At 52.6% G+C, this 22,121-nt stretch overlaps 1 protein-coding gene across 4 annotated transcripts; it reads right to left on the reverse strand.

Moving 5' to 3' along the window:
- Nucleotides 1–1,026: 1,026 nt before the first annotated feature.
- TPM4 (tropomyosin 4) lies at nt 1,027–22,022 on the reverse strand. Of its 4 annotated transcripts, none has more exons than XM_037818239.1 (9): nt 21,856–22,003; nt 16,837–16,962; nt 13,336–13,469; nt 11,145–11,262; nt 10,540–10,610; nt 9,657–9,732; nt 6,572–6,634; nt 6,420–6,489; nt 1,027–2,416 (listed from the first exon to the last, which is right to left on the reverse strand). In XM_037818239.1, exons 1-9 carry the CDS (start codon nt 21,967–21,969, stop codon nt 2,334–2,336), a joined length of 855 nt encoding a protein of 284 aa, XP_037674167.1. In that variant the 5' UTR covers nt 21,970–22,003; the 3' UTR covers nt 1,027–2,333. The 4 variants fall into 4 exon arrangements, with proteins under 4 accessions (XP_037674167.1, XP_037674168.1, XP_037674169.1 ...); XM_037818241.1 differs by lacking the exon at nt 1,027–2,416 and adding an exon at nt 3,474–5,443 and having other exon boundaries at nt 21,856–22,022; XM_037818240.1 differs by lacking the exons at nt 16,837–16,962; nt 21,856–22,003 and adding an exon at nt 16,333–16,555.
- Nucleotides 22,023–22,121: the final 99 nt, after the last annotated feature.

The raw sequence follows: 22,121 nt of genomic DNA on the forward strand, positions 1-22,121 counted from the left end.
AGATAAGGGGGTGGGTGGAGGCAGAGGACAGACACATAAAGAGAAAACGTCAATCTAGTAATGGTACAGCACTTAGGGGAGGGGATTATACATTATACCTGATCCGTGGAGCCTTCACCCACTAAACAGGCTCACACACGGCGTCAGGAAAATGTTGAGTTAATACGAAGGAAATGGTTTTCATTGTACTTGATAACGGAAAACTGTCGGCATCCTGCATTTAATTTTTTAAAAGGCTTTCACTTCTCTTTTTGATCCACTTTCCCTCCTCCCCACCCCCAGTTGAGACCTCGAGGTAGAAAGCCAAACCGATTGAGGTAGTGAAACTGCACTGGTCCTGACACCCTCTTCTCCAAGCTCCCTGCTTCCAGTCAGCTTAGTCTTAAGGCTGTTTCCACCAGGTCATCTCTTCCCTGCTATTCCCTGGCAACCACTATTCTGGATTATTGAAACATCTTCCTAATTGATTTTCCCACCTCTCGTTCACCTCCACTCCTGTCCTTCCTGAAAATGAACACTAAACGGATTTTTGTAACATGTTGCTTTGATGACTCAAGTCTTCAGTGGCTCTCCACTCCTGACCAAATTAAGTTCAGGTTCTCGTCAGTCTGGACCCAGCCTGCCTCCCGGCTCTCCCACTTTTGCTTTCCTTTGGAAGTGCAACACACAGAAAGCCTCACCCCAGCAGGCCGTATGCTTTCCCAACTTAGGCAACAGAGACTATCGTCTCTGCTCCTCTTTCCATGTAGTAACATCCGTAACATCCTATTCAATCTTCACAGCCCACCTCGGGCAGGACTGGGAATGACAAAGGACAGAAACATTTGACTTATGAGGCAAAGTATACTCATATGTCATATGGAGCTCACTATCCTTGTATCATGAAATCATGGTTTAAAGCAGATGAATAACATTTACCAAGTTCCTGGCACAGTTATCTTCCCTTTCCATCCCGTTAACCTTTGTTGGATCTCGAGAACTAGAGCTCCTTGTATATCCCCACACATTCTATAACTCAACACACACTAGTTTATGTAAAAATTTATTTGGCCAAACTGTAGAAAAAGTGACACTATTACATATGATACAGTTGCAAGAAAAGTGTGGGTTTTATTCAGTTGCTTGATTTGCTAGTGTATCTCCTGGGTAGTGTGACGCTTAATAAATAGGAGTGAGGGGCAGGGGATTTGGATAAACTAGAAGCAGGGTGACGTTAGCCAGAATTGTAAACTTGAGTTGGCCCCCATACTTCTGGGGAACTTGGAATGTTTCAGCTCTGAGATGTTAACTGAGAAAGCAGAACTATAACAAAGCCAAACTGTGCAGCCCTGTCTACACAATGCTCCACATCCAGTTTGATCAGGAGTTTCTTGGTCTTTTATTCACTTGGTCCCAGAGAAGGAACTAAAGTCCTAAATCAGAAAATCTTCAATTTGCCATTCTCTGAACTATGGAGATGAAGTTGGGCCAGTTACTTTTTCATTTCTACTTTGCTGCCAGAGAGACCCTTTCTGCCTGGTATTTGTAAATTAAAAAAAATAAAAAAAAGCGCCTTTTGCCCAATTTGTTGATGGCTGGCATTCTCATTGATACGCCAACCCTGAATTGTACCAAACTTCACCATATTCATTCCTGCTGAGGGGATCGGATGGCCTCATCAAAGCAGACTGCCAAGGGTCATTATGGAATAAGCCATCTGCTCCCCAGAGACTGGCTTTAAAATGAAAGAAACAAATATCAAGGATCTATGCAGAAAACATGGGTTATTTTCATGACTATTTCCCAGGTATGCTCATGCCGACTGCCCAGAGGATGTTTGCCGAGCACAGTGGAGTGTGGAGAACAGCCTGACGATTAGGCTAATCTGCATGTGGTTTATGACTTTCCACAATAATCCTTTTTTTTTTTTTCCTTTCTTGCTCTGGATGGAAAATCCCCATCCATGTTAACGTGATGGTCCTTGGCCTCCTGTAGTGTGACCAAAGGTGGGCCCGGAAGGTTCTGTTTTTCAGCCTTGTAAGTCCACCCATGACTAGATATTGGAGCCTGTGTTCTTGAAAGTGTGGGGTTGTCTGTTCTCCCAGGAACCAAATACCCTGCCTAAGGAATAAAAGCTACTTAAGGATAAAGATAGAGCTAAAAAAGCCAGTGCCCTGGAAAAAAAGGAAGGAAGTAAACTTAACTGGTGCTCAAAGCTTCTCTGATACAAAATTTTTGGTCACGGATTCATGGTTTGTGCGACATTTCCAGCAAAGAGAAGGATGCGATAACAAAAGAAACTTCTTACAAGACAAGGGAAAGACACGGAGCTCTGAACGAGACTTCTGGTTTGGTTATATACAGTTGAGTTCGTTTAGCGTCTGGTCCAGTGTCTGATGTAAGCCCACGTTCTCTTCTTTGGCCTGTGCAAGTTTTTCTGGTGAGGAATAAAAGCAGGGGGGGAAAAATGAAATTAATATACATCTTTGTAAAAGAAGAAGGAAAAATAAAAGATTCCTAAATCCCCAAATGCCAAAGTGAAAGTAATAGCGGAGAAGTTACTTTGCCTTTTAATTACAGCAGAACATCATGGTATAAGAGGGACCAAATTTCAGTCTCCAAATTTCAGGGTTGCCGGACAAAATATGGGACACCCAGTTAAATTTGAATTTCAGATCAACAGCAAGTAATTTTTTAGTGTAAGTATACCCCAAATATTGCATGAGACATACTTATATTCGAATATTACTCATTGTCTGTCTGGAATTCAAATTTGACTGGGTGTCCTGCATTTTTATTTGCTCTATCTAGCAACCCTAGTGTCAGAACACCTGGGTTTAAGCCTCACTGCAGCCACTGAGGGAAGCCATTTAACTGTTTTAGGTCTCAGTTTCCCCATCTGTCACATGGGGCTAGCACCAATCTGTGGCATGGGAGTTACTATGAGGAACAAATGAGAAATGCTCCAGAACCTATGTAGTGGTACACAAACCTAGGCTTTTAGTCCTAGGTATGGGTGACTTCTTGGCTTTTCCCCCTAGAGCCAGTCATTTAGTCCCCAAGCCTTTGGTGTAAAAAGCCTTTGAAAGGAAAATACAATCCTATAATGTGTGTCTCCTCTGGAGCATCTGGGAATGGCTATTTAAATTCCAGTCATAATTGTGTTACCATGTTTGTGTATGCAGAGTAGTGGAGGCAAATCCCAGGTAAATGCTGCATGACTGAGATTTAAATCAGACTGTGGGCATGTTATTAAGTGACTGAGCTGATGAGACACATTTTGTTAAAAAAAAAACAAAAAAACTTAGTAGTACTAAATGTGTGACAAAGTCTAAGAGGACTGGTTTATAAATGAGTGATGACCGATAGGGGACTGGGCCAAGACTGACTAAAATATTGGTGGAAAGCAAAATATCTCTTAAAATATGATATGATCATCCTGGAAATTTCCAGAAGGGAAAAAAAAAAGGCATGCATGCAGAGGATGGCAACCTCCATGACAACTGTTGAACCTTTCATTTGACAAGGCGTCCCCAAAAAATCAAGTGACTGATCTGGGGGGTGGGATTCCATCAGAGAACACCCTGGCCCGGATGTCTATATTCTGGATGAACAAATGTTCCTCAAGAGTCTACTGTGTCCAAGCGGATTTCTCCGTTATCTCATTGGATCGTCCCGACAACTGAGATATATCGCCTTGATTTAGCAGAAGAGCTCAGCAAATGAATGTTTAAGATCTCATAGCCAACGAGCAGGCTCAGAGCTAGGATTCGAGCCAACTGAAATCTGACTACAAATGCTGACCTCACCTCACCTGGCCAGGTGGAGTCCCCGGGCACTGCTTTGTCATTAGGCCTGAGATAAAACCACTCTCCCTTAAAGCTTTTCTTGCCCATATGAATTGTGTTGGACAACGTCCACAGACCGTCATCGGGTCGTGGTGGAACCCCATAGCTCTAATCTTAAAGAATGAAGTTCCACCCGGGTGAGTAGAGTGGCAGAATGACTCGTTAGCTATTTCAAAGGACATAGCTAGAGGTATCTGGAAAAATCCCAGGAACAAATGTGTAGAGAGAACCGGCAAACAAAAGCTACCCACTGCATACAATGTATCCTCTCTCCAAGGACCTGTGCATAGCAGTGGGTGAGGGGAGAGTGAGAGTCTGGAGAGGTTGGGGGTGGGAGGAGATGGGTAGTTTCAGGGAGTTGTTTTTTGGAGGAATGAATAGAATTGGACTAGAGGGTCCCACCTGAATAAAGAAATTACACGATGAAGAATAAAAAGCTAGAGGGGCCCAAACCGATGATGTAATTTAGAGTTTCATGCTTTTTTGAGGTACAAGGGCAAGTCTGCAAGATGTGGCTTGGACAATGAAATATCAGTGTTTCTGGGACGTTCTGGGGTGGTGATGGAGACAGGCAGGGACAAACTGGATGGCACATTGGAAATTTGGATTATCTTGGGAAAACGTGAGCTTTGGGTCACCATAAGCATTAACTTTTAATTCCCACAGGCCAGTTTGATGAGTTCTTAGTAAACCAAAGCAAGATTCCTGGTAATCGATAACTCAAATATGAGGGAAGGTAGAAGTTAGCCCCTCTGCCAACTTTGCGTGGGACATGGGAAAGAAGAATCGCCTCATTTCCTTTCTCTGGCATCCCCAGCTACTCCCACGCCTTTCCCTGCTAATGGGCTGTTCCTGAATTCCTTGTGCTCATCTTTCTCTAAGGGTAGGGTACAGAGGTGAACTTTTGTGTAACACAGAAAAGACAAATGAGAAACTGAGGCATAAGGAGCACAAAGTTGCCACTGCCACTGTTTGAATTCATAGTTCAAACCTCATTCAAGGACAACCACATTTTAGACATGGGCCTGCTGGTTTTTGAAGTTCTGCCGGCTCTATTAAGCCGCCTAAGAGGTTTAAAGGGATGAGTCTCCATCCAAAACCATTTTTATTTGCGGACAAACCGCTGTGGGCTTGCAGATGCAGTCAGGCAAAACATCGTGCTTGGGGGCTCATGCCAGGTTGACCGTGTTTGCACGTTTTCAAAAGCATACCACGTGGGCATAATTTCCTTTTCAGAGTCATTTTTGCAAAGGAGCTCTTGGTTTGTGGACGAGAGTCGGCGGACGACCCGCGTTTTGTTCCAGCCAAGGTCAAGGGCATCACAGCTATGGCTCAAAAGTGGCCAGTGGAGGACATGAAAGTGAGAGGGCACGGGGATGGAGAACGGCCTGCCTTTATTTCAGGCACACAACCGCAGACACAACAGAAGGAGGCTTGAAAGGCCAAACCACAAGGTGGGAGAAGCCCACAGGAGTGGAGACACGGCAGAGAGAGGACAGGCTTCTGGACAGCAAGGACAGAGGACGCTGCCCCTCAGAGAGAGGTCATGTCATTGAGAGCATGGTCCAGCTCCTCGCTGATGGCCTTGTACTTGAGCTTCTGAGTGTACAGTTCATCTAGAGGACAGAGGCCCCCATGGAGAGAGTTCGGAAGAAGAGGTAGAGGACAGAACGCGAGGTCGGAATGGAGTACCACGGATGAGAGTGACAAGAAGGAAACAAAAAAAAATAGGTGAGAAGACACAGCATGAACTGGGGGAAAGAGTTGGGTCCTATTCAAGCAAAAGAAAATACAAAAAAAGTGTGTGGAGTGGGTTCTCTAGGGTTTGAGGTTCAGCAGGGGATTAGCAGTAACGATACGGCAATCGCACCTTTAAAAGCGGGTGACTAGAAACTGGCAGAGACCCCTCTCCCCCAACCCACCAGATTATTTTTGACATCCAATGATGTCACCCAAGGTCAAGGGTTATCCTTTGGAATGGGGCATTTTCCCTTATATGGAAAACCTCATGTCCAAAACCAAACACTGGGACACATGACGAATTTTTTTTTATGCTCTTTCTGGGTGAGACAGGCAGTTTGGGAGATTCCACTGGAACCCCAAGATTCTGGAATTTCCGGGCTGTTTCATAACCACAGGACAGAATTTGCAATATTGGAACTCTTTTGTGGGCACCAGACTTGCAGAGCTCGACATTCTATATACTCTGTCTTCTCAAGTGATAAGCTCTGAGCTCTCTGGGGGAGAGCTTCTGAAACCACAAGGCATCTTTCAGAAATGAGCAACTGAAGGAAATCCTAACACCCTCCCCCCACTTATTTTTTAAGATCAGAGAGCCCTATTGAGATTGCTGGACTCACATGTGGAACTTATTAAGCAGAGAGCTTTTACTTCTCAGAAATAGCAACTCTAGCCTGAGTTTCTTTTGCTCCATCTTGCTCCAGTGCCCCAGACTTCCAGATGTGCTCTCACTCTGCCCCTTTCCCAAAGGCCACAAACCCCAGCCCAGCCCTCCCAGGCCTGCTCCAGCTGGCTACGGATGCATCGTCTATGGAGAGGCATGGCAAGCATATTTACTCAGTCACTTCCTACCTTCCAGATCATCGATCGTCTTTTCCAGTTTTGCAACCGTTCTCTCTGCGAATTCGGCACGGGTCTCCGCCTAGAAAACGAAGGAGTCGCCGTTACCGTCTCAAGACCAGCCCCCGGGGAAACTCAAACTAGCTGGGCGTGACCTCACTAACCTCTTTCAGCTTGTCAGACAGAAGTTTGATCTCTTCTTCATATTTATCCTCCTTTTCGGAATACTGGGGGAGAAATCAAAGCAGTCCTTTTTAGACAGTAGGAGGAAAAGACATAAAAGAATGCAGTTTCCCATGTTCTCTGGACAAGAGCGTGTCCCTAAAGCACTGCCATCGTGCCGAGAGCCCCTAAGAAGCAAAGTAGAGGCAAGACCCTTTCCTGGCAAAAGAAACGTGTGTGAAATGCAGAAAATCTGTGTAACAGCCCCCTAGGCTGGGGGTGATCTGAAGACCCGAGATGACGTTTTGAGATCAAAGTGTCCTAAAGATGGGACAGATAATTAACTAGAAAGACTTGTCACTCCGGACCCTTGGCCAGCTGCCTCAGGGTACTGGCTGCAACTGAACACGTTCTGTGTCCTCTCCTGTCTCTGTTCTTTGCTGATGAATGTGTCCACCAGCCTGGAATGCCCCTTCCCCATCACTGACCTGTCAAAAAGTGCATTCGTCCTCCAAGGCTCAACTCAGATTAATCGTAGCTAACATTTGTCAAGTGCTTGCTAGGTTGCGAGACAGCCTTAATTCCATTTTACAGATGAGGGAAACAGAGTCACAGAGCATTTAGGCCATTTGTCCAGGGACAAAGCCAGGATTGAAACCTGACTCTGGAATCTGTGCTCCCGACCATTGTGTTCTCCGGCCTTTTCTGACAGTGCCTCCGTGGGTCACTTTTCCCAACCTTCCAAGATCCCCCTGCTGTACCCCAAAAGCACCCCGTGACTCTCTATGTCAGTCTGTTTCACTCCAGAGTGCTTCAAGGTTAGAAGCCGGATCTATCTCTGTCATATCTGTCCCCATGTCCTGGGGCGATTTCTGGCATACATGCGTGCACTGCAGTTATTCATTAAATACCTGAGTTCCAAATACTTGCCAAGGAGTTCCTCAGAAAGCTAAGCACAGACCTACCATGTGACCCCACAATCCCACCTCTAGGTATAGACCCAAAAGATCTGAAAGCTGGGACTCGAACGGATGTTTGCACACCAAGGTTCACAGCGGCTTTATTCACAATTGCCGAAAGATGGAAGCCACCAAGCGTCCATCCACCGAAGATGGATAAACAAAAGGTCATCCGTCCCTACAATGGAATATCATTCAACCTTGAAAAGGAACGAAGTTCTGAGGCAGGCGACAAAGTGGATGAACCTCGACATCGTGTTGAGTGAAATCAACCAGACACAAAGGATCAGTGTAAGAATGTACGATGAACATATGATATGAAATAATTAGAGGAAGCAAATTTATAGTCAGAAACTAGAATGCAGGTTACCAGGGGCCAGTTTGGGGGTAGGGAATGGGGAGTTACTGTTTAATTCGTAAAGAATTTCTGTCTGGGGCAATGGAGAAGTTTTGGTAATAGGTGGTAGTGACGATAGCATAACATTGTGAATGTAATTAACGCCACGGAATTATATATTTGAATATGGTTAAAAGGGGAACTTTTCAGTTGTATATATGTCACTAGAATAAAAGTTAAAACGAAAACAGGACTGCATAACACAAACAGTAAACCCAAAAGTAAGCTATGGGCTATAGTTAATAGTACAATTATATTAATTTTTTTTTATCATTTGTCATAAAGGTACTACATGGAGGCAAACTGTTAAAAACGGGGTGGTTGGACCAAAAAGGAAAAGAAAAATGAAACAAAATAAAGTTTCAGTGCCTGAGAGATTTCAAATGGAGATGAGAGGTCATTCTGGAGAGAACTCTTATGCATTATATAGATATCCCTTTTTAGTTTTTAGTTTATTAGAATAGCTAAAAGGAAATACCTGAAACTTGAACTGCAAGCCTTGATTCTTGAAGACAATCATATAACTATACAGCTTATATGGTGTGACTGTGTGATTGTCAAACCCTGTGGCTCACACTCCCTTTATTCAGTGTATGGACAGATGAGTGGAAAAATGGGAACAAAAATTAAATGAAAAATAGGATGGGATGGTGGGGAGGAGGGGTATGGGATGTTTTGGGTGTTCTTTTTTACTTTTATTTTTATTTTTTGGAGTAATGAAAATGTTCAAGAGTTGATTGTAGTGATGAATGCACAACTATATGATGATACCGTGAATAATTGTTTTACACTTCGGATGACTGTATGGTATGTGAGTATATCTCAATAGAATTGCATTAAAAAATGGGGGTGGGTACGTAGAACTATGTATATTCTGCATGATTTCTCTATCAACCTACAACTTCTCTAATAAATAAATTTTAAAAAATCAGAGAAAAAAATACGTCATAATAAGTTGGGAGACCGCGCTGAACAAGGCATGTTCCTTGACTTTTAAAGTTACCATTCAGCAAGGAAGGCGTGCAATTAATTGAAAAATTACAAGAAATGCATCATCCCAGGACAACAGGAAAAGAAGACGGAGCCACACAGCAGAGAAACGGCTAACTGAGGGAAGGCCCCTCAGGAGTGGGGCTTAAGCAGAACCCCAAAAGACAAGCAGGAACTTATCAGGCAAAGAGGAAAGGGCTGATGGATCAGCAGGTTGAAAGAACCGGAGGACCTGGGAGAGCACAGAACGTCTGCAAAACTGAAGCTCAAATGCAGACGGGGATGTAGCAAGGAAGAGACAGGCGTTGGCTCAGGGGAAGAGCCTGTACTTGGCTTCTGAGTCTGGCAATGTCTGCTCGACCTTCTGGAAGAAGGCGTTTCTGGGATTTGGGCAAGAGTGAGACTGTATTTCTATGATTATGCTCCTGTTTTCCCAAGAGGAGCCTTATCAGCTCCCAAGCTCAAATTCCATCTCCATCTTGCTATAAGGTGGAGATGGAAGACAGTGCCGAGACCCCACCAAAGAGGATCCAAGAGCCTGCCTGACAAACCAAGCCACTGGACATCTGCACAGACCAAAAAAAAAAAAAAAAACAAAACAAAACAAAACTTGGCTGCAGGGCACCAGAGCCTCTGTTCACAAATCCAGGTAGAGTCCTGATGCCCTGGCATATCCCCTTGCACCCTAGGGTGAGGAAATAAGGTTCGGAAGTCGCCCCCCAGCCCAGGCCAACCACCAACCTTCTCCGAGGCAGCCTCGAGCGACTTGAGATTGTTGGTGACATTCTTGAGCTCCTCCTCCAGGTCACTGCATTTTCTGCACAAAGACAAAGGAGTTTGTGTTCTCCCTGCCCCTGCAGCTGGCCGTAAACCCACACTGGCCTGGGGTGGGAATGTATTGACAAATTTTCAGTGGACTCTTCCAAGACCCGACGCTGCGTGCTTATCAAAACGCCATTGTGCCAGGCTGAGGCTTGCCGGTCTCAGGAGCATTTGGAAGGTTTGTAAAGTGCTCCTGGGCTCCTGCCAAGGGTGAGGCAAGGCGGAGCAGACTCCACAAGGTGTAAAAATGGGATCGAGTGTGTGAAGTCGGGGAAGACAGCAAAGAGCCTACACTGGCCACCCCAGGAGGCAAACTCGGAATGCACTGGTGAGAACGGATCAGGAGAGCTTGGTTCCACATTTAGGGCCCGAGGCGGGCAGTGGTGGGGATGGGACTGTATTTTTTTCTGAAGCTTGCTGGATTCGGGTCAAGCCTTTCACCTTTCCCCCAGGAACATGTCACGGCTGTACAGTGACATCGGGAACAAAAGCATTTCAACACTGCTGGGGTGAGCTGCCTTTCACAGGCCACAGCCTCCAGAGAGATCCGTTCCGGAACCAGGGGATATCTGGGGTTCTCTTGGACCCCCTCTCTCTGTCCCATTTCCCCACCCTCCCTGTGGGAAGAGTCAACACACAGGCCGGTGAGAACAAATGGGCACCATTTCTCCACGTCACCCCCGGAGGCTCTGAGCGGGGTCTGAGCAGCCAGCCCCGGATGCCTGTCTGCTTCAGAGTCAATTCCCAACACGAAGCCCCCACACCCCCACCCCCACCCCCAGCCCCCTTCAGTGCCACTCACAGTTCAGACACCTCCGCCCGCTCCTCGGCCCTCTCCAGCTCGCCCTCCAGAATGACCAACTTCCGGGCCACCTACAGGGACACACAGGTGCGACTGAGACCCGTCCCCAGCTCCCAGGTCTAGCAGGAGGTCCACCCCGGACAGCCCAGTAGCATCCTTCCACCCGGTGTAGACAGCAATGCCCACCCAGGCCGTCTGCCTCATGGGGCTTTCTGCTGGTGGATTGGCTCACAAATGGAGAAAATCCCAAATGCTCTCCCTTCGGGCACCAGGCCTGGGGAGGCGAGAGCTGGGCATGGAAGCAGGCAGAAGAGGGACTGAGCTTTCAAAGGCTGCAGAGCCACGATCCTCAATTTTAGCCACACTCCCCACACACCCAGCTGCCAAAGTGACCTGGTGGGTGACTTTTCCTGCCGAGGCAGACGCGTGTCCCAGGATTTCCCGGGAGCGTTTTATTTTTTTTGACATTGTGGGAGATACCAGTTTCTTAGCCCAATGGCTGTCTCTGGAAAAACAGATGTTTCTGCAAGGGACAGCCAAGCCTCCCTATCAACAGGGCCATGTCCTCCCCACTTCCTGTGGCCGCCGTTGGCTGGCCCACTCACCTCCTCATACTTGCGGTCGGCTTCCTCGGCAATGTGTTTGGCCTCCTTGAGCTGCATCTCCTGGATCTCCATCTTCTCCTCATCCTTCATGGCCCGGTTCTCTATCACTTTCATTCCCCTGCAAGGGACAACCTAGTCGTTACCTGCCACCCACTTGTGCGTCTATCTGCTCGACAGATTGTCAGGTGCCGGAAAGTTGGCAAATGAAGAAACTGAGTGGTTCAGCCACTTGCTCAAGTTTATATTTATCTAGCAAGTTGGCAGAGCTGGAACCTCCACCCCCAGCCTCTACTTCCTCCCGGTAACTAGTAATAAGGCGGGCTTGTAAGTCAACGGTTTCCACGATGGGATCAGAGGGCCGTGGGACTGCTGAGGGGGGCAGCCAGGATTGGGCTGCGGGGTGTGGCGGGCTGGGGTGGTCACAGAAGGCTTCCTGGAAGAGGTGATGTTTCTGTTAGGCATCGAAGGGCAGGAGGAGAGCCAAGTGAACAAGGGGGGGAAATGTGGGGTTTGGAAGCCAGAAAGAGCTGTACAAGAAGCCCTTGAGGCATGAAAGAACATTCAGGGTGCCTGGGCCATGGGCTTGAGGCCAGAATGACCCAGAATGACTGATGGAAACCCACCGGATGGTTTCTGAAATAGGGACGTGAATGATGGATGGATGTCAGTGGGATGACCAGCTGAGAGGCAGGTACTGACCAGGTGGGGGATGGGGAGGGTCTGGACAAAAGTGGACACATCGGTTCTGGGAAGCACAGTGTCCTGGGGGACAGCCGGAACCTTCTACAACTCGGCTTGCTGACCGCGAAATGGGTTTCCTGTGCCTTCTGCTGCTTGGAGTTGGTGAGATAAGGCTAGAGACACCCCAGGAAGCCAGTTCGGGATGATCTATCAGTGGGGTTGGCTCAGAGCAGAGGACATGTCCTTCTGGCTGCTACTGCATCCATTCAGCCTGATGGCAGGACACACTCCATATCAGTGAGAGGCCTTGTTTCAGCCCAGGAGCAAGCACGGGAAACCCTCCCACAGTTCCAGAGAGACCACCGGGCTTGCCCACGGCTGGGGAGGAAGTGGCAGGAACCGAACCCCAGCTCCAAGTCTAGCTTTCTTCCCACCGAAACCCAGCAGTCTCCAGCAAGGGCGCCGCCCGAGGCCTCCAGTGACATTACGCAAACAAGCGAGTGGCCTTCCCGGGCCCTCTCCGTTGGCCGTCGGGGAGGTCCTCGGAGTGAGACATCCGGCCGGGCTGGTCTGCTGCTGGGTGAGGGAGGCAGCTGATCCGGGGCAGCCCTGAGCCTCCTCCACCTGCCCCGGGGATGTGGCTGCGGCTGCGTCTGCACTGGGGTGGGAGAAGTTTCCCACAGGAGCGCCCGGCCAAGGTCACCCCCAAGACCCACTCCTTGGCTCTTCTCTTCCCTTCTATGGGCAAGGCGGCACCATCTCTCCTTTGGGGGAACTTACACTAGAAAAGCAAGGTGGTTCCACACAAGGGACCCTTTTCCCAGCCCACAGAGATCTCTGCTTCTGCAAATTACACAATCTGCCCTCGGTTTTCAGAGCTGTGCCAGGGCCTGCCAGGGAATGATCCAGCTCGGGAGGACAGAAAACCCCACTTTCAGGCACGAGCACGGCTCAAATGCCACGGAGTTGGGGGGTGGGGTGTTGTGCTATTGGGGGACAGGTGTCTGTACCCGGTAGCCCACAGCCCTGCCCTATGTCAATGGCCCGTTCCAAGTTTTCATTTCTCTCCTCGCTCACATCACACGGGAAACTGACTAGGTCCCGGGGGGATCTCAGAGGTGGACTTGGCAGGGGGCTCTGTGGGAAACCCCTCCTCCTCGGGGAGATGGTGGCAGCTGAGGGCAGCCCCGGGGTAGCACAAAGGATCCAGTTGCCTGAAGCTTCCAGAAGACACACAGTGGCTTCAGAGGGCTCTGCAAACCGCCCACGCCAGTCTCACGAGAGGATCTGCCCCTTCTTTGCCTGCCTCTGCCCATGAGAATTTTACCTGCGTAACTGCCGTAAAAATAAGCATCCATGCACACAGCATGATGGCTGATGAGCACGGACACGAACAGAGGCATGAGCCTGCACTATCCCACGTGCTTTCACTCCAGCTCTGGGGGGTCAGCAGCTGGACCCCCGATTCTCAGAAGCCAACGCCAATGCCCCCTGGCTCTAAGCTTCTTACCTCTCGCTCTCATCGGCAGCCTTTTCGGCCTCCTCCAGCTTCTGCAGGGCTGTGGCCAGGCGCTCTTGGGCCCTGTCCAACTCCTCCTCCACGAGCTGGATGCGGCGATTGAGGGCCGCCACGTCACCCTCGGCCTGGGGAGGTCAGAAGTGCAGCCGGGTTAAGGAGGGGTGCCAGGCCAGCTGGCAGGAGGACCCCCCATCTCCCACCACACCCTTCCCTCCGCTCACACTCTCTCCCCCTGCCAAAGCCCACCCAGGGAGCCAGATGTAAAGAATTCACTTCCATGCTGGGGAAGAGAATGCAAACAGAATCTTGCTAGCTTTGCCAATGTGCGCCCCTCCGAGCCTCAGTCTTGCAACACCTGCTTACTTCCCACCACAGAGCTGAAAGGGATGGCCGCTGGACGTCCAGCCCAGGGGACTTCCCTTTATGAACTTGCACCCTAAGTCCTGCGGGAGGCTTGGGGTTCAGACAAGTTATCCAGGGATGGCCACAAGTAGGAAGGGACAGTGATTGCTCATCAAACGGGGCTCAGCTGAGGGGAGCCACCTTAGTGTCTTCCTATCGGGACAAATGGAGAATCTCTGAATTGGGGGACACTATACAAAACACAGTGCAAAAATGCCCCCCACTCCTGATCCATGAGTTTATTCAGCAAAGAGCAAAACAAAACCAAGAACAAAACCCTTATACTAGAAGGAAGCCAGAGCTGCTAAAAAAATAGGAGAATCTGAAAGCTTCTCAGCCCCAGAAGCAGAGAGGGGTGACACCCACAGACATTTCTGGCCACAGATTCCCCTGAAACACCGATTTGGGGAACCCACTAAAACTGACGATTTTAAGAAATATCACCAACTCCTTCCAATGAGTGGCTGCCTTTTTCTTCCTTTTTAGTTGCATGAACCCTAAGTTCTCTCACCCACCCTCAGCAACTGGGGTAAGAACTGATTTTTTGTCCTTCCCCCTCCCCCCAAAGGCTTTTTAGTACATTCAACCAAGTTGTGCAGCCAACATCTCTATCTAATTCCAGGCTGTTTCCATCACCCCCAAAAGAAACCCCAGGTCCATTAGCAGTGAAGGAATTAAGTTTAAGATCCAGCACTGAGGAGCTTAATTTGGGATTTCTTTAAGAAAAGAAAAGCAGGGGGAGGTCACCCCTTATGTGGGAAACTGAATCCTGGCAAATGTGCTTTGGGGCTCATTTCCAACCATCTGAAATAGAAAGCACCCTATGTGTGCACATTCATAGACACACGCATTTTTGTACATGCACATATAGGTACGTTCGTATATATATATGTATTTTTGAAAAACAGCTAGTCACTGCTCAGTCATTTTGGGCTCCACCCCTTCCTACAATCAAAGCCTTCCACAGGCTACAAAGGATTTCCCTTATAAGGTAAAAGAGCCTTGCTAGATACATGTGGCACATGAACAGGAAGACGTCAGTCAATCACACAAAAATCTAAATGAAACCAGCTGTCTGGAGGCAGATCCAGGGGTCTGGCCCCAGGCCAAAAGCTGAGAGAGAGAAAAAGAGAGACACAGAGAGAGAGAGAGGGACAGAAATTTTTTTTTCCCCCCTTCTGGGCTCAGTTCCTTTGCCTTGGAATTTCCTCCAGCTTTCCCTCTTCCAGGCAGGAGCAGTGTGTTTTATAAAGTGAAGTTCTTCAGAAGTCCTAAAACTTTCCAAAAACCTTTCTCCTCCAGACTGGTCTGTCCCATTCCTGAGTCTTGGCCGTCGCCCCGAAGGCCATTTTTGAGCAGAAGTAATTGTCCTCCAGCGAGATGACTTGGAACGGGATCAGAGGGAGGGTTCCTCTGGTTCCGTGGGTGAAAGAGGCCAAACCGGCTACTGTCTGAGGCTCGCCCCGGGCTTGCTAAGTCCCCCTCAGGCCAGAGAGGCCCCGGCGCCAAGAAGGAAGCCGTCTTGGAGAGGGGAAACCCAGCCGGGTTCTTCCCTAGGTTTAGTCCAAAACTTCGGATACGCACCCCAAATCCATGTGGCTGGGTGTCTTCTCCATTTCTGGAGCCCCAACATCCCCGCTGTTCACCCCCTCTCCCCATCTTTCTTGCCTCTGAGCCCGGACACACCCAATCTCTTGTCCCAGCAACTCCCTTCCATTCTTTAAGACCCTGCGCGACCTCCATCTTGAAACCTCGTCTGTCTCCCACGGTGGGGGGCATAAGGGGACAGAGAAAACCCTTGTAGCGTGGCTACCCATCCCCACCACCTCCTCGTTAGACTGTGAGCCCTTCCCGGGGTAGAGTGGGAGGAGGAAACGTTGAGCACCTACTGTTTGCCAGATGTTGAAGGCTTTGACTCCTGGGGGGACCCTCCCCAACTCCCGAGGGGATAAGGCCTGTGTCACCCCTGTTTTACAAACAGGCAGACAGGCTCCCAGAGGTCACCAAGCGATACCAGACGGTACTGGAATCGAGGTCTCTCCCCACTCCAGGGACGGTAAGGGATGGTGAGAGGGGACTGAACCCCAACTCGTTCTGTCCCCGGCCCCTTGGCACGCGGCGCAGGCGCTTGTAGGCGCTCCAACGCCCCACCCCCCCCGCTAATATTCCCGGGGCTTTCAGGGGAAAAGCGGGGTCCCCCGGCCCTCGGATCCCGCAGGGCGCGGCTGGGGAGGGAAAGCACTTCCGCCCCGCCTGGAGCAGACACGTCGCCGCTGCCGCGCCCCTGGGACCGACTGGGAGAGTCCGGCGCGCGCCGGGGAGGCCGCACAAGGGGCAAGAAGGCCCGACGCAGCCCCCCACGCACCCCGCCACTGCCGGCCCGTCCCTGTCCCAGACAATGGAGAGAGCCCCACGCTTCCACCCCAGCCCCCCAGGGCCATTCGCGGGGGGGGGCCCGTCCGCGCTCAGCCTGCCTCCTCTCCCCCGGCTCCCTCCACCCCCCACTTCCCGCCCGCTCAGGGCCCCGGGGCGCGCAGCCGGAGGCCGGCGATCGCAGGGCACCGGGGGGCCGCGGGGGGCTCTCACTTTCTCGCGCCGCTCGCGCTCGCCGTCCAGCTCCCGCTGCAGGCCCTGCGCGCGCTCCTCGGCCTCGTCCGCCTGCTGCTGCAGGGCCTGGATCTTGCGCTTCACCGCCTCCAGGGAGTTGAGGCCGGCCATGGCGCGGGGGGCGCGGCGGGCGCAGGCGGCGGGAGCGCGGCGAGGGCGCTCTGGCTGCGCGGCCGCGCCCCGGGGGCCCCCCGATCCTGGGCGGCGCGGGGCCGCCCCCGCCCCTCCCCGCCCCCTGGCCCTCCCCGGCCCGCCCCGGCCCCGGCCCCGGCCGCCCGCGGGGGGCGGTGAGGTCGGCGGAGCCCGGGCCCGACGTCAGCGCCGCGGGGGCAGGGCCCTGACGTAGCCACCGCTGGCCGCCGCCGCCGGCTCGGGGGCCCCCTTTTCGCGACTTATTTGGAGAAAGCCCGCGAGGCGCCGCCTTCCTCTCCTCCTCCTCCTCCTCTTCCTCTGGCCGCGGGGACCCCGTTAGCGCGCACGTACGTCGGAGGCTTTCTTCTCCGTCAGCTCCAGCTTCTCCTGCGCATCCTTCAGCTCCTCCGAGTATTTGTCCAGCTCGTCCTCCGTCCCCTTCAGCTTCTTCTGGAGGTGTGTCAGCTCCTCCTCCACCTGAGGACAGATCGGGGCGCGCGTCAGCCTCGGGGCGCTCCCCCCTCCATATTCACGCGCCCCCCCCCCCCCCCCCCCCCGTCTCCCTTGCGCGCGCGCTCTGGGCCTCAGTTTCCTGATCTGCAAAGTGGGGTTCGCATTAGCATGCACCACTCCATCAGCGCCCCCCAGTTAGTACCACCCTCAGCTCTGAACTGGGGACCGGCTCCTCTTATCCTTTCCGGGGATCCCCCAAATCTAGCGGAATCGGTTCCCGCTTTGGAGAGAGCGGTGGAAGTCCAAGCACGTTTCCCGCCAACACACACATTCAATTTGGTGTCCCGCTTTCAGGGGGGTGCTGCCTCCCAAAGAGGGGTCTCTGTTTCTGGGTCTGGAGCTACCCCCCTCTTTTAGATCTGCCCCCCACACACGGGCAGCCTGAAACTCTCTAAGGAGCTGCCAATATGGGGCACAGACCCAAACTTTCTAAACCTTCCATCTCTGTCCTTCCTTAGAACCTTCCATGGCTCCCCAGTGTCTGAGACAGTGATTCTTAGACATTCTCAACCAAAATGCTCCAAAGGGTTATGGGGGTCAAAGCTCCCCAACTACTGAATGTTAGGGACTTGGCTTGGAGAGGCCACCCCTCAAAGACAACTTTTTTTGAAGTCTCATTTAATTCTTCATTTAAATAGCACATAAATTTTTCATTTAAATATGTAGATTCTTGCACATTTGGCCAAAGTTTGTTTCATGAAAATGCCCCCCTCCCTGTCCCCGATTTTCAGATCTGTCTGCTCATCCTGAGGTCTGCTCCCCGCCATTTCACCCTTTATTTGATGGGCACAGACCACTGTCCCCATGCCTTCTCCGTCTGTCATCACCTCTCAGCTGCCACTCCCAGGCCACACCCCGCTCCTCTTGTCCACCCTGACTCTGGGCTGGGGAGCTGATGTCCGGCTCCGGGTCTGCTCACGCCCTGCTCTGACCACATGACCCCTGGTCCCCAAACAAGGCTTCACCCCCTGTCCATGCTCCCAGGGTGGGCAGGCAGCCCCTGCTGAGCCCCCACTCCCTGCTGCTGCATTTTCCTGTTTCCTGATCATAGCAGGAGGCCCAGAGGGGTACAGTGGCTTTCCCCAGGTCACACAGCATGGGATTTGAACCCGGTTCTGTACATAGCCCCACCTGCTCTCCTGCCTTCCTCCCAGACTTGCTTTTCGTCCCTCCCTTCCCAGAGGAGGTGTGTCACAACTGCCACTGTGGCCATGGCCGCTGGACCAAACTCAGGGTCTGGGTGACGGTGTTACCCCAAGATGCTGTGCAGAATTTTCCAGGTGCTGTGTGAGGTTCGTGTGCACCCGTGCAGAGTCTTAAAAGGGCCACCGGCCCAGGCTTCCCGTCTCTGGGCCTGCTGGGGAGCTCGGGATGTGGGGTCCGGGGACCCAAAGGGTGGGATTGGCAGCCTAGCGGGGGGGTTTGGCTAAAGTCACTGAGGTAACCTGCAGTGGAGAATCCCAGGGGCACCCAGGTTATCCACGGGCAGTGGGGGCGGGTGGCAGGGCCTGACCTGTTCTCCAGCTGGGGAGCCGAGAAGCCTGACTCCAATCCCGGCCATGTGTCCTCCATCCCCTTTCCTGGCCTCAGTTTCTTCCTCTGCCTCTGAGGCCTTGGTCTCTGAACTCCCCAGCCACTGCTTTCGAATTTCTACCTTGACTGGGAGCAGGTGCCCATTTCCTTCGGGTTGTACAGTAACAACTAGCCCTGACCCGTTCTTGCTCTAACTTCCTTCCAGCTCTGTGGGGCGTGGCATTTAGTTGGCGCTGACTGTGTGCCCGACACAATGCTCTCTTGATACGTAAGAGCAAGAGCCAGTTTTACAGTGTTGGGGCACAAAGACGATTTGGGGTTTGGAAGACCCCATTCTAGAAATGTCTGGGTGAGAGGAGGTGGGGAAGTAGGCTGGGGTGGGCAGGGGTCTGCCAGGCATTTTGAGTGCGCCAGGCCCTTTTCAAATACTGTTTTGCTGAACCTCCATGTTACAGAGGGGTCACCCGAGCCCCCGAAAGGGGAAAAGGGGCCTGCCCAGGGCCATTCGGATGGGAGATTGGAAACTTCATCAGACTGACTCCAAAGCCGGTGCCTTCCTGTGCCCAGGGCTTCACATGCCCATCGTTGCTGGTTGGACTCCTATTGACCCCTCCACACCCCAGCTCCAATGCCCTCGATCCTCACCACCTTTCGGGGCTCCCCTAACCCCAATCCCTCCCTCCAGTCCAGCCTTGATTACTGAGACTGGAGACATCTGTGTCTGGCCTGTCTCCTTCACCCTGGGGACTCCTTGGGGGTCAGGCCTGGGGGCCAAGGTTGTTGTCCCTGCATGGGGCTCACAGCGGAACAACTTGTGGGGGGTTGTCTGGGGCGTGAATCAGTGACACCACCCCAAATCTTTCATTGGAAGGAGGCCAGGTGAAAAGTAAAATAAAGATGGCCAACTTGAATCAGAGCCCTCTCTCTGTCTGTCTCTATTGCACGGTCAGGGCACGTGCTGGTGGGGAGAGCCCTGCTGGCGAGTCTGAGCCTTGCCCTGGCTTTGTAGGGTCTCCGGCAAGTCGCCTTCCTTCTTTGGGCCTCAGTTTCCCCATTTGTAAAAGGCCCGGGCTGGGGGGACAGATTGCACGCCTCAGTCCCTGCAAACAGGGCCCAGCAGGATGAGGGGCCAAAGGCCAGCCATAGCGGATGTCACTGCCCTGGGCGGAGAGTGGACAGGAAGCAGTTGGGCTGCACTTCCCGCCCCGTTCCCACGCTGGACAAGCGGGGCCTGGAATCGGCACTTTTCTGCAGGGTCCCCCGGGGTCAGGCCGGCCCGGAGACCCACGCTAGCTAGCCTCTCGCAGTGTAAGCCACTGGGTAAGTCGAGCCCCTCACTGCCTCTGGACTTGTTTCCTGATTATCTGGCCCCACGGGTTCCCTCAGAAGGCATCATTGTCCCCCATTTCCCAGATAAGAAAGCCAACGGCACAGAGAGGTGCAGGAAAATACCCTAAGTCACAAAGCTGTAAGACATCGCAGCGCGGATTTGAACCCGAGTCCGCAGCAGCAGGCTGCTTTGTGGAAAAGGGAACAGAATGAAAATCCAGCTGGAGGTCCAAGGACCTGCCACCACCTCCTTTGCTACCCAGCTTGCCTTACGGACTTGTGGCCAGCCGCCTTGGGAGAGTCCGCTGTATCAACCACTCACACCCTAGCGAGAATTAGAGCCATAAACGTGCTTTCCCCGAATCCCCGGCCAATTCCTTCTTGGTGAGCTCTAAATGAATGGAAAGCCGGCAGCCTGGTGCCCAGCCCAGGATGGGTGTCTGTGTTTGCCCGGGAGGGGCACAGGGAGGGAAGAGGTGGGGCTGCTCTAAGCGAATGTGTCACGGGCACTCAGGGAAGCCCCGGGACCCAAAGGGGAAGTAGGGAGGGGCAGGAAACGTCGCATTTATCAAGTGCTTACTCTGCGCCCGGCACCTGGCCAAGGGCTCCACCTGCACAGCCACCCCTAGCTGCCCCCCGGGGTTGGGCGAGGAAGGCACCAGCTGCTTCCCTTCCCTGCTCACCCATGTGGCCATGCAAGAACAGAGAGGGATGGCACTTGCTCCCAGTTGCCCAGTGGTGGGGCTGTGATTGGAATGGGGCCTGTCTGAGCCCAGCCTGGGCTTTGACCCGCCGGGCAGGGCTGGGCACTCGGGCTGAGCCCCCCCCCACACCGGCTGCTCCCCAGGCCCCTGCCCACTGCCCCCCCTATTAGCTCTCTGGGGTGCCCTGTCAGGCCCCTGAGATTCTCATTCTGGGTCCAAGCTTGGGTGGGTTCCTGGGCCAGCTGGGGGGTGGGATCCAACCCCCTGCCCTCTGCCTGCTCTGAGCACCCACCTCCCCACTGGGGATGGACGGGGCACCCCAGATAGGCAGAGATACAGATTCTCAGGCTCCTCCCAGGTCCCCAGATCCCCACCCGGCCACCCTCCTGGGCAGAGAAGGGGGCAGTGTTACTGGTGTGACACAGCTCACACGCAGGCCTGGGCACTCCTGACACATGGGGACAGGGTCCCCTGCATTGCACCCAGCCCCACACTGCCGCCCTCACCCTGACTTGCACACCAATAGAAAAAGTCATCCCGACAAACACACACACACACACAGTACATACACACACCTATTGAAGCAGTCACCCTAAATGCATGGAAACACACTCACCCCAACACGTGCACACACGTACGTGTTTCAACAGACACACACAGGCTGACACATACACTCCAACACAAACACACGCCCAGTTACTCTCATGCCAACTTTTGCACAGGCACACACACACAGAGCCAGCCTCTCTCTGGGACACACAGACCCTCAGTGATGTCCCCCAGCTACACACTCACACACAGACACCTCCACATCCTTCCACACCCACTTTCCAACACGTAAGGGTCCCACCCACTCACACCTCTTTTCGTACACACACACACACGTACACAGACATCTGCTCCCCGCCTTATCCTGTCTCTCTAGCTGAAACACACAAATGCACACACAGAAATGCTCACATAAAGCAGTTTTATATCCGCTTTCACACAAACACACCTGAGGACATGGCATCACCCCCAATCCCAGGCCCCTTCCTTCTCACACACTCATCCTCATGCCCCCCCGCCTCTCTCTCGCTCACACCCACTTTGCCCCAACTGGTCCAGTGGGGCCCGGTCCAGCCGCCCCTCCCCTCCAGGCCCAGGGACCCCTTCTAGAGAAGTCCATGGCCCCCGTCTCTCTCTACTGGAGCACCAGGGTCCCCCACCCCACCATGCTCCCTGGCCCAGCCCTGGGAGCCAGCGCAGAGAGGGTGCTGGGCAGCCTGGCGCGGCCCAGCGCGGCCCTTACCTGCTTGCACTTGTCGTCGGAGGCCTTCTTGTCCGCCTCGGCCTGCTCTGCCCTGTCGATGGCGTTCTCCTTGTCCAGCTTCAGCATCTGCATCTTCTTCTTGATGGCCTCCATGGCTGGGCGACGGCGGGGGGCACCGGGAGCTGCGGCCGGGGCTGCTGCGGGGCCGAGTGTGCGGCCGAGGGCGGGGGCCCGGCCTTTAAACCTCCGGGGTGCGGCCGCCCTGCGGTCCCGGGGAGGCTTGGAGGAGGCCCAAGCCCTGCCGC

This window comes from Choloepus didactylus, chromosome 25 (assembly GCF_015220235.1).
Source record: "Choloepus didactylus isolate mChoDid1 chromosome 25, mChoDid1.pri, whole genome shotgun sequence".
Taxonomy (NCBI): domain Eukaryota; kingdom Metazoa; phylum Chordata; class Mammalia; order Pilosa; family Megalonychidae; genus Choloepus; species Choloepus didactylus.

Excerpts from the sequence above, each read along its gene's own strand:
- TPM4 (XM_037818239.1), bottom strand. The coding sequence starts at position 21,969 with ATGGAGGCCATCAAGAAGAAGATGCAGATGCTGAAGCTGGACAAGGAG. Across the intron at positions 13,470-16,836 it reads CGGAGAAGAAAGCCTCCGAC|GCCGAGGGTGACGTGGCGGC; the intron begins GTACGTGCGCGC and ends TGACCTCCCCAG. Across the intron at positions 6,490-6,571 it reads TGTCTGACAAGCTGAAAGAG|GCGGAGACCCGTGCCGAATT; the intron begins GTTAGTGAGGTC and ends TTCGTTTTCTAG.